Source organism: Lepidochelys kempii, chromosome 3, assembly GCF_965140285.1.
Source record: "Lepidochelys kempii isolate rLepKem1 chromosome 3, rLepKem1.hap1, whole genome shotgun sequence".
Classification (NCBI taxonomy): domain Eukaryota; kingdom Metazoa; phylum Chordata; order Testudines; family Cheloniidae; genus Lepidochelys; species Lepidochelys kempii.
This window is the reverse complement of record NC_136382.1, coordinates 143,823,201-143,840,568: the sequence shown is the minus strand read 5'-3', so window position 1 is coordinate 143,840,568 and position 17,368 is coordinate 143,823,201. Positions and strand designations below refer to the sequence as shown.

At 41.6% G+C, this 17,368-nt stretch overlaps 1 protein-coding gene across 5 annotated transcripts in view; it reads right to left on the bottom strand.

The window, feature by feature from the left end:
- The window catches only part of SPAST (spastin), a 61,821-nt gene that overhangs the window by 21,418 nt on the left and 23,035 nt on the right, over positions 1-17,368 (bottom strand). For all 5 annotated transcript variants that reach the window (XM_073338324.2, XM_073338323.2, XM_073338319.2 and 2 more), the window contains 6 exons: positions 17,086-17,219; positions 16,635-16,728; positions 6,235-6,309; positions 3,273-3,344; positions 2,604-2,679; positions 1,852-1,943 (listed from right to left, as the gene is read on the bottom strand). In XM_073338324.2, coding sequence (XP_073194425.2) covers positions 1,852-1,943; positions 2,604-2,679; positions 3,273-3,344; positions 6,235-6,309; positions 16,635-16,728; positions 17,086-17,219 — 543 coding nt within the window. The remainder of the gene's footprint in view (positions 1-1,851; positions 1,944-2,603; positions 2,680-3,272; positions 3,345-6,234; positions 6,310-16,634; positions 16,729-17,085; positions 17,220-17,368) is intronic.

Below are 17,368 nucleotides of genomic sequence, written 5' to 3'. Positions count from 1 at the left end.
TTGAAAACTTAGAAACAATGCAGTAAACTGTAAAAAGACTGAAGTACACTGATTGGATGTTGATACTAAATGCTTATGTTTGTGTGTGTGTTGGCTTTATGTTATCCACAGAATTTTCTGCCTAGTTTGCAGTTTAAAAAAAAACAAAACAAAACAAAAACAAACAACTGATATATTTAAACTCCATCTCAGTTTTCCATAGCAGCATCTGGTGTCCAAAATAAGTGCCATAACTAGGACTGGCAATTAGAACATATAGTCTTGGAGAATTTTGATATTGTGAGTGCTGTAAGTTAAAAAGTAAACAGGCTTACTTTACTATCTTTACTGTTTTAAACAAAGTCAAATTTTACTGCCACTCAGAGCAGCGAAACTACACTGAAACGTATAGAGGAGAGGAAAATTGAAATGTAGGTCTAAAACTCAGGAACTTCTATAATAGATCAGACCAATGATCAATCTAATCTAGTATCCTGACTGACAGTGGCCAGTGCCAAATATTTCAAAGTAGATAATTATGCAATAGCCTACCCACAGAGAAAGTTTCTCCTAAGTCCCTCAGTTATGAGGTTGATTTATGACGAAGCATGAAGGTTCATATCCCTTCCATATTTTTTTTTTTAAATCTACCTAACTAGGGATGTTTCAATTATCCATATGGCTGTCTGGTTCCCTTTTAGAATCCTGTGAAGCTCTTGGCCTCAATAATATCTGATGGCAATGAATTCCACAAGAACATTATGTGAAAGAGTACTTCCTTTTATAAGTTTCAAATTTGCTACCTTTTAATTTTGTTTAATATTTCTTATTTTTGTATTATAAAAGGATAAATGGGAGAACTCTATCTTCTCCGTACCATTAATCACCTTACATACCTCTAAACTAAAAAGTGTCCAAAACTTTTCCAGCCATATTTATATGGAAGTTTTTCCATGCCTTTAATAATTTTCACTGTCTCTGAACCACGCTGTTTCTGCTATGTTGTTGAGACAGAGGATTACAATTTAACTCACATTCCACTGCAGGGTTTGCCATTATTTATATCAATGGCATTCTAATTTTTATTGGTTTTCCATCTCAATGACAATTTGTCTCAGTGTAAGGAATGAAACCAACATTCCTTATGTGTGCTGCATTTTTCAGTAGAAGCTATAATCTTGGTTTGTTTGCAGTTTTCCATAATCCAAATTAATATTTACTATAATGTATAATACCCAGAAAACAAGCCTCCTTATAACAGTTTCATAGTTGCATATATCAAAAATCTAAATTAATGATTAGCCAGAAGCCTCCTTTTTCCTCCAAGTCCCACATTTCCAAAAGCTCAGACTCCATTAGGAGGGAAAGACACACCCCTGAACAGCAAAAAGGCAATAGTTATATAATCCTTTTTCACCATGACTATTTCTAGAGATGCACGCTATATAAGTGGGGTGTAGGCTGAACGTTGAACCTGAATGTCTCCTCCAACGGCTTAAACTCTCATCAACCCACAACAGTAGTGCTGGGTTCTTCCTCCTGCCCAAGAAATGAATTCCTTCCCTCATAGCTTCTCTGCCGTTACTCCCACCACTTACCCATCTTCTCTTCCCCAGCCATGCAATACTAGAGTCCACCCACAGCTCCTCCCCAGGTGTCTATCACCATCCTCCCTGCTCAAAGACTGAACTCTCCATGGTGCTCCAGTTCTTTACTGGGAAAAAGGTAGAAGTATTTTTATTGCTGTTCAAGGAAATAAAGGAGAGGATATTTAACTGGTGGAGCTTAACCCCATTAGCATAACATTAGCAGCTTTCATTGGCCCCCCATCATTGTATTAAGTAACAACAATACTGTAATACTGATACTTACGCCATCAAATTCTATTAAAAATTCTGTTTTTAGACGCCTACTAGCATCATGTTCACCTTCTCTTCTTTCGCATAAAAGGCTATCAACTTCATCTAAAAAGAAAAAAGTCTTAGTTTTAAAGTTTCAGCCAGTGAGATAGCTAAACATCAAGGTTTTAATTCAACTATTATTTTGCTAGTGTGGGGCTCCAATAAGAGGTCTTATCTTTATTCTTCAGGAGGCAGACAAACTTTGGCAAAGTTAAAAAAATATTTGTACAGGTGTTAAAAGTGCAAGGCCCAGTGGCATCAGTAAAGTATCACTGATTTGACATCATCTGACAGGACAGGAATTTTGTATGCATTCTGTCATCTGTGGGTAATAAACCCCAAGTTTTCAAATAGGATGAGAAAATAAATGCAAAATATTGTCATAGCTCTGTACTGCAGGTAATATATAAAAATGCACTAAAATAGAATCTTTGCATGCAAGGTTATCATAGGACAATTCTTTTGTTAGTTAGTTAAGCTTTTCCTAGATTACTGCAACTAGGGCAGAATGGGGAACACGCTCAAGTGAAACATGCTCCCCAAATGAAATACCAATTAAGGAGCAAGTAATCACTGATGCAGAGAGATCCCCTATCTTGTTATGTCTTGCATTATTACTGGGACAAGTGAGCCTCAAATATAGAGAGCACTTTAGTTTAAAAAGATTTTATTTTGCAAAAAATATATATACAGATCTTACTAATCAAACATTAAAGGTCTTACCTATAAAAATTATAGACGGCTGAAGTTCTCTGGCTACTGCAAAAAGAGCACGCACCAGTTTCTCTCCCTCACCTACCTAAACAGGTCAAGTATTTTTCAAAACAAATATTACAAAAAAGTCAATAAGCAACTGTTCACAAACACAAGCTTTGCATGAACCATTCCCATACCATGGATAAGCAAACCACTAGTTCAGCACTAAGTGGTGAAACACCCTACCTTTTTCCACACAAAAAAATATGAAAACTTCACTAATGATTCTGGCTGGAAATATTAAAGGAGCATAAGGGAGTTAAGTGCCTAAATCACAATGAAATTCAAAGCAAGTTGGGCTCTCTTGAAAATCACAGCTTTTATACTTAAATAAAAATATTTCCACAGGAGTGCAGGAGTTTGCTCAATAATGAAGAGTCAATTTCTGAAACTGCTATTTTGTGTTTGTTAGTATCAAATACACTTTTCAGTATAATGCATCATCTAGTGTGCGGACGTGTGGAGGATTTTGGCTTAACGAGGCTAGTGGATGGAGGCAGCACCCTCCCATGGCACAGGATATCCCCCTCATAGTCATCAAAAATATCAATGTTTTAGCCCTACAAGTCTGTCAGATAGTCAAGAGCCTAATGTATTAGCATTAAGAAACCAAAACCATTAGCAACTATTACTTACATATTTTGAAGTTAGGCTTGCAGCACTTATGTTAAAGAAGGTTGCATTTGATTCTGCAGCAACTGCTTTGGCCTGAAAAACAGTGAATCTCTTATTAACGGTAGGCAAGTTTAGGATTTAGAATAAACTTAACAAGACAATAAGTATAGTGTATGAAGAAAAATAGAATATGATGTAACAGAACTTTAGCTAAATCTGGATCTTGTATAAGATATAAAAATCAGTATGCCTCATGAACAATTTGTGAATCTCTGCTAAGTCAGTTAAGTAGGCATAACTACTACTAGAGGGAAACTTGAGAGTTTAGGTCATTCAGATATCAGTTGCTCAAACTGGTACTACTCCTAGAGAATTAGGATGGTCTTTGCCCAGTTTCTTCAAGAAGTTATAACATAAAACTTTAACCAGATGATTCAGTAACTAAAACCAAACTAGTGCATATACTTTAAGGCAGTGGTCTCCAACCTTTTAAGCACAAGATCACTTTTCCAATTTAAGTGCAACCCAAGATCTATCTCAAAGAAAATGTAGTAATCACACAAACCCAAACACCCTTACCCCGCCCCATCCCATACCCGAGGCCCTGCACTGCTCACCATCACCCCAGAAGCTCTGGGCTGGGGCAGAGGGGTTAGGAGTGTGGGAGGGGCTCCAGGCTGATCATGGGGCAGGGGATTCGTGTGCAGGAGGGGGTTTGGGCTCTATGAGGTAGTTTGGGTGTAGGAGAGGGCTCAGGACTGGGGCAAGAGGTTGGGGTGCAGGAAGGGATGTGGGGGGCTGGCTCCGGGAGGGGCTCAAGGCTTGGGCAGCAAATTTTGATGCAGGGTGTGGGCTCTGTGAGGAGGCTGGGGCATGGGGTTGAGGTGCAGGAGGGTGTGTGGGGTGCAGGCTCTGGGAGGGGGTTGGGATGTGGGAGGATCAGGGATGGAGTGCTGGTTGGGGTTCAGGGCTGGGGCAGGAGTTCGGGCTCCAGCTGGGTGTCATTTAATTCAGGCGGCTTCCAGGCAGCAGGGCTAAGGCAGGCTCCCTGCCTGCCCTGGTCCCACACTGCTCCCAGAAGCGGTCGGCATGTCCAACAGCAGCTCCTAGGTGTGTGTGGGGGGGGGGGGGGAGGGAGGGAAGAAAGGGAGCGGGGTAAGGGGTCTCTGCACACTGCCCTCATCTACAGGCACTGCCCCCACAGCTCCCATTGGCCAGGAATGGAGAACCGCAGCTAAAGGGAGCTGCGGGGACAGTGCCTGCAGGCAAGGGCAACACGCAGAGACCCCTTGCCCCTCCCCACCAGGAGCAGCGTGGAGCCAGGGCAGGCAGGGAGCCTGCCTTAGCTCCGCTCCACAGCCACACCGTTAGTGGCCAATCTCATGGTTCGGCTGTAGAAGGGTTGGCAACCCTAGACTGAGATCGACTATCAGAAGCTCCACAATTGACCAGTTGATCGCAATCTACCGGTTGGTGACCACTGCACTAAGGTATACACCACTGAGTCCGACTTAAAAGAATTTTGTTCTGACAGTTTCTGAAATGCCTAGATGCACAAGCTGATGCACTACAAGCATGCATCAACCCTTGTGTCCTGAATGAACTACAAGTCACTCTACTCGACAGAATAGGAAGAAACTTCAGTCAGGCAAAGTTGTCATCTATGGAGTTTGCGTTTCTCTGAAGCATCTACACGGACCACTTTTAGATAGGTGCTAGTTGTACAAGTGGTCTAATCCACCATTGCAATTCACATCCACTGTACTTAGAAAATATACTAAAAAAAGAGTGCAATTGTCATGACTGTACTTGTTAAAAGTGTAAAGGCTAAATCAAGTTAGATGCCAATATTTAATATATTTAATTTTTAACTCATTTGCAATATTAGTTGGATGATTAGTTTCACTAATTTAGTTTAATATTATTATTTTTCTCTCACCTATGTAGCAAGAGAGGCAATCTTCAGAGGAAAACTGGGAAGGGGAGAAAAGCCACTTCTCAGTGGAAGTTCACAGTAAGGGAAGGAGTGGGGGGGGAGGGGACTTTCCTCCCTTTCTATCAGTTGTATTCTAATCATACTGGAATAAAAGGAAGACTTATGACCAGGAAACTGGAGTATTACACCTGATCAGTACAGAGCCAGTCTCTGTATGTTTTACTCCATGGAATGCATCAGTCAAATATTGAGTTAGTGGTTGAGAATTCATTTTTATATATAGTTTTAAAATTTAGTTCAGTGGCCAATTGAATATTATGCTTAGCAGACTGCCTCATTCTTATGCATACAAAAATATTACCTACTGCATTCATTTTAAAAAGTGAATTTAGGATCTTAAGATGAAAGTTATATATTTTAATCTTTATTTTAAAATGTATTTTATTTTTATACTAAAATTATGTTCTATGTTTATAACAGAGTAGAGTTTTTTTTTTAACAGATTATATAAAATTAAATAATTATGTGCGATATCTCATGGTAGAAAGTTTTAATAGGTATAATCCAGTAGGACAGCATTGCTTCTAAGTAGTCGCCATTTAAATCAACCTTTCACTTGTGTAACAGTGTTAAATTACAGTGAAACAACAGAAAATTCAGAAGTAAAGGTTCCACATTTGTTAGCTCAGCCACATTGCATATGCAGAGAGTATACAGTTTATGTCAGACAATAATAGCCACCAAATACATTTCCTAATCTCATTCACTGCATTCAGCCCCTACATTGAATGAGGTAAGTCATTCAGTACACAAATTCTCACTTTCTTCAGTGAAAGGAATTGCTTAGAAAGAAATTAGTTACTTGTAAACAGAAGCCATCTACTAAATAAAAATATAGAACTGTTACTAAATAGCACTGGATCACAACAGCACAATTTAGGAGATCCCTGTGGAGGATTTCTCAATTTCATAGACAAGAAAAGCAAAAATTCCTGAGAACAGTTTATATCTAGAGTTCCACCAAATAAGACACAGTAATTTTCTCACCAGCATAGTCTTCCCATTTCCTGGTGGGCCAAACAGCAATAATCCACGTGGAGGAGCTCTAAGTCCTGTAAATAACTGAGAGAGATACTGCATTAGAGTAAACGCTTTGGCAGGGTTATAAATATTGCAACTAAGCATGAGATTCTATAAAAAAAAAAATCAGTAGTTTTCTAGAATATAGCTTTTTAGTTCCTTAAAACTAGAGCTCCATTTTCCATGATGAAACATACTGTACTCAGTACAATATTTCAGGGCTCACTACAATCCTGAAGATACCATAAAGACAGCCTATCTTAAAAGGTAGAGACTTCATGGTGAATACCACAAAAATTACAAAAAGGTATTGAAAAAGTTAAGCCAAAGTACAATTGTGCTTTGGAAATATAAAAACAAAAATGTAGAAATAGTGACAGCAGAAAAGACATTCACAGCATTGCTAAAAACTAACTGAAGCAAAAATAATGTTTTAGTGCAAATATGAAATTTAAAGAAATGAAAGGGAGGAATTGGCAAAAGTGTACAATTATGCAACCAGGACCTATATTGCATACAACATGTTCCAGTTCTTAAGACTCTCCCACAGTAAGGTTATCTAGAAAGTCTGAACACCAAAATAATCTGAAAGCACTATGTTCTGTTGCAGCCTTAAAGTTATGGCCCTACCAAAATCATGGCCCTGAAAAATGAGACACGGACCATGAAATCTGGTCTCCCCCTTGAAATCTGGTCCAGGGTGAAAGTAATTTAAAAGGATTTACCGGTACGCCGGAGTCCTGAGCTGGGGCAGAGCCTCAACCAGAATAGGCAGGGCCTTTAAAGATTTAAAGGCCCCAGGGCTCTGGCTGCAGCTGGGCGCCTGGTGCCTCTAAATCACCCCTGGAGCTCCCAGCTGCACAGGCAGCTGGGAGCCCCAGGGCTCAGGGGCAATTTAAAGGACCCGTGGCTCCAGCCACTGCTACTGCAGCGGTGCTCTGGGCCCTTTAGGGCACCGCCCGAGCCCCACTACCAGAGTCCCGGGGTAGTGGCTGCAGGGCTCAGGCAGCGCTTTAAAGGGCCCAAGGCTCCGGCCGCAGCAGGGAGCCCTGTGCCTTTTAAATCACCAACCTGGGGAAGCCGGACCGTACAAGCTTACTTTCACCTCTGAATCTGGCTATGGTAGTGGGATTGTGGTATTGCCACCCTTATTTCTGCAATGCCTTAAGAGCTGGGTGGCCAGAGAACAGCTGTTACTGGCCAGGCACCCAGCTCTGAAAGCAGCTCCTCTGTCAGAAGCAGCGCAGAAATGAGGGTGGCATGGTATGGGCGTGTGTGTGTGGGGTCATTGGGGGGGGGGGGGGAGGGACAGAGCCAGACTTATGAGTGGGCGACCTGGGCAACCACCCAGAGTGCTGTGGTCTGGTGGTGGGGGGGCAGGGCACAATACCATGGTCACCCCCCCAACACACCCACACACACAGAGCCAAGGCCCCTTTAACTCCTGAGTGGTGGGCCTGGAGCTGGTGGGGGCAGGCCAAGGCTGGGGGCACCTTGGCCAGGGGCTCCTACCGTGCACCAGACTCCAGCTGCTAGTCTTGGGCAGGTTGGGGAGGGACAGGACTTTCTCTTCCCCTGAACAGGCTGCTCCTGGGGCCGGGTCACACCCACCCCTGGGAACCTCCCCTGACTGCAGGAAGCTCCATGGCTGCCGGCTGGGAAACCAGCTCTGAAGGCAGTGCTGCTACCAGTAAGCAGTCTAGAAGTAAGGGTGGCAATACCGTGACCCCCTAAAATAGCTCTGCAACCTCACCCACCCCAACCTCCTTTTGGGTTGGGACCCCCATGGTTACAACACCATGAAATTTCAGATTTAAGTATCTGAAACTGTGAAATTTAAGTTTTTTAAAATCCTATGACCCTGAATTTGCTAGGGTCCTATTTAAAATCCTTCCAGTGAAACAAAGTACCAATTTAGAGATTCAATGATTATTGAAATTCCTATAAATTTGTATTGACCCTTAAAACTAAGAACAACTTCCCTAATTTACACTGACTAAGTTACTTTGCCTCTGGTTAAGGAGAAAAGTACATACTTTGAATTTCTTGTGCTATATTCAAGCTTGCAGAAATTAGTAGTTTTAAACACGGTTAACCAGTATTCTCTGGTTGAGTTTAAGCCAGGCATAGTTAGAGATTCTGTGGTGCTGGGGGAGCTGTAGCCTATAGCCTATGAGGTACTGCCATCCTCCCCAACATGGTTCAAGAGTGGGAGGCAGGGATGTAAAGTTGGGCCTACTGACTGGGATATTAACACCTCCAGAGGGAGGGTGAGATGCTGGTTTCTCAAATGAGCATTTAAAAAGAAAGTTTCAAGGTCTTGGTTGTGTGTAGATGGGTTAGAGTGAAGCAAGTGAGTGGACAGAAAGAGGAAATTTGTATATGAAGTCATGGATGAAAACAAAGAAGGGACTGGTATTGGAGAAGCAAAGGATAAGACTAAAATCTTGTCTAGACAGTGCCAGAAAAGCACGCCACAGGGGCATAATTTGTAAAGTGCGTTACCATGCTGTGCTCTAAACAGTGGTGAAAGTAACTTAAAGGACTTACCGGTACTCCAGAGTTCTGTGAAGGGGAAGGGGCCTCAACCAGAAGGGGTGTGGCCTCAACTGGAAGAGGCGGGACCTTTAGAGCCCCAGGCCCTTTAAATTGAGATTTAAAGGGCCCCAGGCTCCAGCTGCGGTAGTGGAGGCTGGGGGCCCCGGGCCCTTTAAATCACTGCCAGAGCTACCAGCTGCAGAGGCAGCTGGGAGCCCCAGGGCTCAGGGTCCATTTAAAGGGCCTGGGGCTCCCAGCTGCTGCCGCAGCGGAGCCCCAGGACCTTTAAATTGCCGATGGTGCCCCGGGGGACCCAGGTGCTGCCACAACTGTGGGGATCTGGCCACTGCTACCGCTCCGGGCCCTTTAAATTGCCGCCAGAGCCCCGCTGCCGGAGCCGGCCAAGATTTAAGGGGCCCGCGGCAGTAGCGGCGGCCAGAGCCCCAGGCCCTTTAAATCGCTGTCCGACCCCTGCTGCCGAAGCCCTGAGTAGTGGTGTTGGGGCTCCGGTGGTGATTTAAAGGGCCAGGGGCTCCCAGCCACTGCTACCACAGCAGAGCCCTAGGCCCTTTAAAATTGCCGCTGGAGCCCCAGGGATCCCGGCCACCTCCGCCACCTGGGGGCTCCAGCAGCAATTTAAAGGGCCCAGGGCTCCAGCTGCTGCAGGGAGCCCCAGGCCCTTTAAATTGCCACCTGGGGAAGCCGGTCCAGTATGGTGTACTGGCTTACTTTCGCCTCTGGCTCTAAGTGCCCTGTGAAGACCCTGCTAGGTACCTAGTTTGTGTTTACATTTACATCAATGAAAACTAGTTACTGTTCAGAACACACCAGCATGGTCTACATGGGGCAGTTGGAGCACAACATGTTAGAATGCTCTGCATATGACACCCCTCTGAAGCCCTTTGCTATGCTATAGACAAGCCCCAACAGAATAAGGAAGTGGAGGGGAGGACAAAATGGGAAAGAGTTCAAGAAACAGAGGGATAAGCAAGAGGTCAGGCAACCCAAGAATAGGAGACTAGAAAAAACTGGAAAACAGAGCAAAGAAAAAAAGGTTAAGAAAGATCCTAACAGAAATAGTCATTGGTCACAAACATGAAAAACTACCTCAGGCTACATTTACACTGAATTTCAGGAAATTCCCCCACTATAGATCTATCAGCAGCTCTTCCTCTGGTGGGAGTGCTAGTGTAGATGAACTGCAGGTATTTTACCAGCATATTTAAACCGTCTCCTCAAAATAAAAAAAATGCTAGCAGCCAGCCAAAAATGCTTACCATTTCCTCTGTTGCTAGCACTGGTAAAGTTGTACCTATGTTACAAATAGTGTGTGTGTGTGGGGTGGGGATGGTGATTCTCAGTGTAGACAGGGCAACAGCAACATGGAGAAGCAAAGGAGAGGTAGAGAAGGACTTAAACTATTTAATATAACAAAAAAGAAAGTTGGGGGGGGGTCAGTGGTATTATTTCTTAACATTACTTTGAAGACAACCATTTAATTCAGAAAACACACAAAACCTTAAGCACACTGAGCTTCCTCTCCTGAACAAGCTGTGCTGAACAACTCACTATTGGTACAAAATGCTAACAACCATTACAGCTCTTTTCTCACCTGCCACCCCTATTAAAAATTAGTTCAGTAGATGGGTCTACAGTTCCTGTACTTGCAAATCAAACCCAGTTCACTCCCATTTTCAGCATGTATTTTTTAAATAAGAAGACAGGAAAAAAATCAAATATGATCTGAATAATCTTGTCATCTAAAACAGATTATAAATCAAAACAAGAGAGATACTACCCATTGTGGGAAAGGGCAGACAAAACCTTAGATAACAATCAGACAAAGAACAAATGCTGCCAGAAACATGCCAGAAACATCCTCAGTGTCCGTTAGACATAGAATTGAAAGATATTTGCAAGAATCTGAAACCTTGCCAACATGAAAGTCACCAAAATGAATCATTTCCCTTCTAAAGTCAACAAAATATAGAACTAGTAAAAACACACGGACTATTTCTTTAAACACAAATAATGACCACCAATGTTTTAATAAAAATCATTCTGTTCTATATTTGAAATACGAGGTCTGCATTTCGCACTTTGAAGGAGACATACGAATCAGTGCATCCTCCCCATTTCATTTGAGCGGAAAGCAAAACTGTAGCTCATGGGAAGCCACTATTTAAGTTCTCCCCCCAAAAAATGTAGCCAAGATCCTCCACTAAAGGAAGGGAAAGTGAGGCTCTGCTACTCCAAAATGTAAAAAAACCAAACAGAGAAAAGATTTACAGAAATAAAGAAACTAGAGAGAGCCTCACATCACAGCAGTAGTAGTATAGGGTCCAATCATTATTTTATTTTCGCAATAAGGGTTGTTCCTTCATGCCCAACCCAGATTGCAGAATGGAGTCTGCTGGGGCTGGAGTAACATCCCAGCGCATGCCACAGTGATAGCTCTCCTTCGTTAGGGAGGCAGCCATTGGTTAGTTTCCAGTACAGTAGAATCTCAAAGTTACAAACACCTTGGGAATGGAAGCTGTTTATAACTCTGAAATGTTCGTAACTCCGAACAAAGTGTTATGGTGGTTCTTTCAAAAGTTTACAACTGAACATTGACTTAATACAGCTTTGAAACTTTACTATGTGGAAGAAAAATACTGCTTTCAACCATCTTAATTTAAATGAAACAAATGCAGAGTTTCCTTACCTTGTCAAATTTTTTTTTTTTAAAACCTCCCCTTAATTTTTTTAGTAATTATAAGACAGTACTGTACTGTATTTGCTTTTTGTTGTTGTCTCTGCTGCTGCCTGATTGTGTATTTCTGGTTCCAAACAAGGTGTTTAGTCCACCATTCAGTTTGTAACTCTTGTATTTGTAACTCTGAGGTTCTAATGTACTTCATTCAAGTGCTGAGACTGGCCAGCAGTGTCCACCAGTGTCCACCAGTAATGAACAGCAGCAGATGGAAGTGGCCTTTTTTGAGACACTCTTCACTGCTAAAAACCTAGCACTACACCACTGCTGCTCTGAATTTCTGGCATTGGCGTAGGCCTCTGGTATTGGCGTAGGCCGGGAGTGTCTAACAAACTCCTTACTGGGGCTATTACCTCAGTCAAGCCTCACAGAAAGACAGGACTGGCAGGCACAGAAAATATTAGGATGCTCCAATATGAACACAAAGTGGAAGGAGAGATATTCTGTTAACAGCTAAGGCGACTGTGGCCTTAACCCTATTTTTCACTGCTACCAGAACAAATTGTTTGATGGAGACATCTGAAAGTTTAGGGAACCTGCAGCTACATGGCCAAAGAGTTCTTGTCGGCTCCTGCCATTAAAAATTCACCTTTTAGAATGACTGCAGATAATCTGTTCAATTTCTTATAAAACGCCAAAGAAAATCCTAAAGTCCATTCCAAGGCCTGCTAGCATTAAGAACCACCAATTAACTAACCTATTTCATAGACCCTTACTCTCACTCTCTTCTTCACAAGATCTAATTTACCCTCCAAAGACAGCTCTAGAAACTCAATCGTTTGCTTGAAATTGCTGTCTTTGTAACAAAATGGCCTCAGATTGGAGCCTATCTTTTGAAAGACAATGAACAAAGACTTCAAGCACGTACATATGGGTGAGTGCCAAATGGAGAGTGCCAAAAACTGTAAATGCCTGGCTGACTCCTCAGTGAATATGGAACCTTCCACTATCCCAGTTCTGCTTTTTAGCCCAATGGCTGCTGCTAGAGAGGGAATGGCTTGAGCCCTCCTCTCCCTACAGCTCTTCTAGTAAAGGTATGTCTTCAGTGCAGAGTTAACTCAGGAAACTGGCACTCAGGTTAGCCTGGCCCAGGTTTGAGCAGCTAAACTGCAATGCCTTATCTGGAGTTACTGTGTCTTCACTGGTGCTATACTTACCCAAGTATGATGCTAAGACTTTTGGAAGCAAAGCCCATCATTGTTTGTGCTGCAGTAAGCTAGACTGCTCTTTCACAGTGACATACTTGTAGGAGGACTTGTCTGTCCTTCTGGGCACTAAGGGGTAAGTAACAGGACAACAACCAGTACTCAGATGATTTATTCTGCATCCTCACAGCAAAACCGGAGAGTTACTATCCTGAGTAAAAAACAACACATGAGCTCTAGTTTCTACCCTCAGCCAGGCCTGCTAGCCTGGATTTAAAAGTACCAAACTTAAGTGAGAGGCTAGTGTGTGTGTGAATGGGAGGGGATTGGGGTAATGCCTAAGTTAACTCTAGTGAAGACAGAGGATGAAGCTGCAGCTACAACATACACAGGTTGGGAAAAGTTTTGAACCCCAAGTCCAAGTCATTTGAAGTCCTATGAAGTTCTCCCCTCCATGCCCTCAAAATAGTCACAAAAATTAAAGCACTGAACACATTCCACCTTTTCACCTCTGCCAGGGTACACAACCCCATTCACCCTTGAATACTATAGGCCACTGCTGGACGCTCCCAGGCCAGCTATCCACAAATCTGTACCATTTGGACTGATCCCCCTCCATCCTAGATTTCTGTTTGTAGCTTCTGAGGGTTTTTTGCTGTCACAATGTTCAAGAAATTCTTTAAAATGGATACCTTAATTAACCCGTTGCAACCTATCAATATGCATTCCAAAAGCTACATCATAGTTATATGATGCTAGCATCAAAGCTATAGTTTGCTACATCATCTAACACTTCGACACAAATAGGAATACAATCAAAATGGGGGGGGGGGGGGGAAAGAGGGGTGAGAAGCTTTCTACCTCTACTTAATCTGCCATCTACCATCCCTTTCTAAAAAGGAGTCCGTTTCACAAGAAATTTCCAACCATTTTTAGTCCACATCATTCTTCTCTGCCTGGTCTCAGTCTTCAGTTTATCAATAAAGAACATTCAGTTCTTTTGTCCTTCAAGTGTGATTATTCCAATCATTTGCATTTTTAATTTGAGCTATTCATTGATTTGCTTTCCAACTGTGATTTTGGTTGAATTATGTATATTTCATCTGCAGAAACATGTAGCACCAATCTACCAAATGCATGGGCCAATTTTTTTTTTTTTTAAATGCTAGTCCTAATTTATATTCTAATGCATCAAGTGTGATCTTAACTAGTGTGAATTCCTCCCTCAAAGATCAGCAACAATTTACTTGGTCTGTTCTCCTTTTCCATTACCTTCATATACTGACCTCCCCTACCCACTGCAGCCTCTATTTCCCCTCAACTTTGACCACTCTGAATCCTGTGCCAGTATACTAGACAGTGTCACTTACAACAAAACATTTTCACACATGGAATTCAAGCTTTCCTAACTCTGTTATTCCTGCATGTCCCTCCAGCTACCATTACAGCCTCATCTCCCTTATTTGCCTCTTCTCTCCACATTCCGCCCAATCACTGTTCAGCTCCTTCCTCTTGCTTTGCTTCCCACTCATGCCAGTATTTTTCACCCATTTAATCCATCTGCTATAAAAACTACATCCCATCCTCCAGTACCAGATCAGCCAACTTTCCATTCCCCCCCCAGTGAGCACAACTTGCAGCTATTCCTCCCTACACTGATCACCAGCATTCCATCTTTGCAGAGCAAATTTTATCTCATTAGTGGACCTCATACCCACTTATTTCATCTCATCTTGCCTCCTCATTTTAGTTTCCAATGTTACTTCTCTTACACAACTTTATACTTCGCAAAAATGACCCAACTCTGTTCATAAACATCACTAACAGGCAAACATGCCCCCAACATTCCCAACCCTTCCCCAGCAACCATTGTCAACTACAGCCCCACTTCTAGTTTACCCCTCAGCAAAACAATGGAGAAAAACAGTGGAGCAAAACATTTGTATCTTCAACCATTTCACTGTTTGCAGCATCTTTGATTTGTTTCTATCTGGCTTCTGCCTGATCCATAGCAATGAAGTCCTCTTTAGGGAGATCAAGGAGTCCTGAGCTCAAACTATGACTCCCTCATATTATTTATCCTCTAACTTCAATGCAATATTTGATACGGTTGATGGCCTGATCCTCTTCGAATGCCCCAAGCCCCCATGCTGCACTGGTGTATCTAGCCACTGCTTGACTGTCACGGCTGTGTAGTCTGCCTTGGAAGCTAGACCACTTTTGTGTCCTGCAAGATATAACTCTTTGCACAGTTCAGATGCAACTACCACCAATTGTAATGATGTACAGTGCTTTTCAGTCTTTCATTAACACTTTCTTATTCATCCTGAACAGAACACTTTGTTCCACATAAATGCTTTCAAGATATCAGTCATCCTACTTTTCAAGTAAAACACTCAACTGTGTATCTAGCTGATTCCTCTTCATGCACCTTCACCTTTGCTCTTTCTTTGCAGAGATACTGTCAGGCAGTTGAGGTCCAAAATTCATTTTTAAACAATGTTTACTTTTACATTTATGAATGCTTACAATATTTTGCTTGAATTTAAACATTCCATGGTAGTTTTCATATCTCCAATATTGTAGTATCATGATGCTACAAGAATAAGTCAAACCAGTGGCTCTCAGCCAAGGGTATGCATACCCCTGGGGGTACCCAGAGGTCTTCTAGGGGTACATCAACTCATCTAGATATCTGTCTAGTTTTACAACAGGCTACATAAAAAGCACTAGAGAAGTTAGTGCAAACTAAAATTTCATACGGACACTGCTCTATATACACTATACACTGAAATCTAAGTACAATATTTATAGTCCAATTGATTTATTTTATAATTATATGGTAAAATGAGAAAGGAAGCAATTTTTCAGTAACAGTGTCCTGTGACACTTCTGTCTATTTTAGTTATCCAAGCGGAGTGAAATGCAAAAAATCCCAGCATAAAAACTAGATCAGATTTTAATCTAAGTTTATATTTATAGGAGCTTGGATACCATCACTGATAGGCACCTGAGATTATTAGAACCAGTCATTTAAAAATCTGAACTGCTAGCATACTCCACGTAAAGTGTGTACAGATTAGTTATAAAACTTAAAATATACCAAATGGTGTATACTTAAGTCTATCTCAATGCCAGCCTTGACTCCAACCTTACCTATACATGCCTGCTCAAACACTAAACAAATCTAATTTCTATCTTTCCCAATATACAGACTGCATCTGCCCCAGTTGATACAATACTGAACTGATCGTTTAACTCCTTGATAACTACATCTCCATGTAGCCTCCTAAGTCACTCATATACATAAAACAGTCTGTTAAAAAAAGCTTTCAGTTTACCCATACATACAGTATTACCGTACCACCAATCTAAGATTTTCACTCACTCTTCATCAGTTCATGTCATACCTTAAATTTACCTCTGATCTCATTTTTTCCTTCACTTACCACATCTGTACACAGTTAGCCCTTTGCTATTGCCACATTGCATTAGTTCTGAAATAGCCTGCTCCCTTGCTAACTTCTCATCATTTTTTCAAACTCCAACTATTTCTAGGCTGGTGTTTATTATTACCAACCCTTCATTCTTGCATTTTCAGGACATTTCATACCACTGCACTACCACTGGTGGTATAAACTGTGAAAGAGCTAGCATAGACAGGGCTACAGGGGTACTGTTTATCATTCACCTCTCCTCACAGCACATCTAGACAGTCATAAAGTCTCTGAAGATCTGTGGAAGTGCTGTAAGAGATTCCACTGCATTAACTCTTCACCTCATTGTAGCATTTCATTATGACTGCTGTATTGCAAAATGTGTATATACAGTTTTATAAAATTACTGGCGTCTGTACAATGACATCACTAACATATTTCTTAGATGCTGGAGGTAAGTGACAACAGGATAAAAATTACTCAGTTGCTTACCTCAGGTCTAAGGGAGGGAAGGATAACAATTTCTTGCAGTGCTTGTTTAGCCAGCTCTTGCCCAGCGATATCGTCAAATTTGACAGCTGGCCCACTAACAAAGAAATGGAATATCAATTAGCCTAACAATGGGATAATTTTTTTTTCTTTTTAACTGCAGCTGACTGTTTTCATGCATTTAACCATTTTTAAGGAACCAATTTGAAGCTAATTCATTCTACTGCACATTTTGCTATCTGTAAGCTCTTATTCATTCTTGAGACTAGTTAGCTCACTGTCAACATGAAAATAAAATTTCAAAAAAGATAGTAGTTCTATCTAACTCAGGGAATTTACTAACTGGTTTTCATTCCTTCCCGAAGAAGAAAAGTGACTAGTTTTTCATTCAAAATACAATCCCAAGAGAGTTACTTGACTTCTGAATACAAATAAATTTTTGTGTTTGACTTACTTGTCAACAACTTCATTCAGAATTAGATTAGCAAGATTACTATCAACATTTCTAAATATCTTCAAGTCTTTCTTTTTTCGAGCAGCAGTTGTAGGAGTAGAAGGCTTGTTTGTTCGGCTATTTTTTGAAGTAGCCTTAAGACAAGACACAAAATCAGTTCACACTTCTGAAACATTTTTTTAAAGGCATACTGTAATAAAATTGTTTGTGTGTCACAATTTCAGTTGTAAAACTTAGCATGTTAAAAAGTGCCAGACATTTTGACATAGGTGTCATGAGCCAG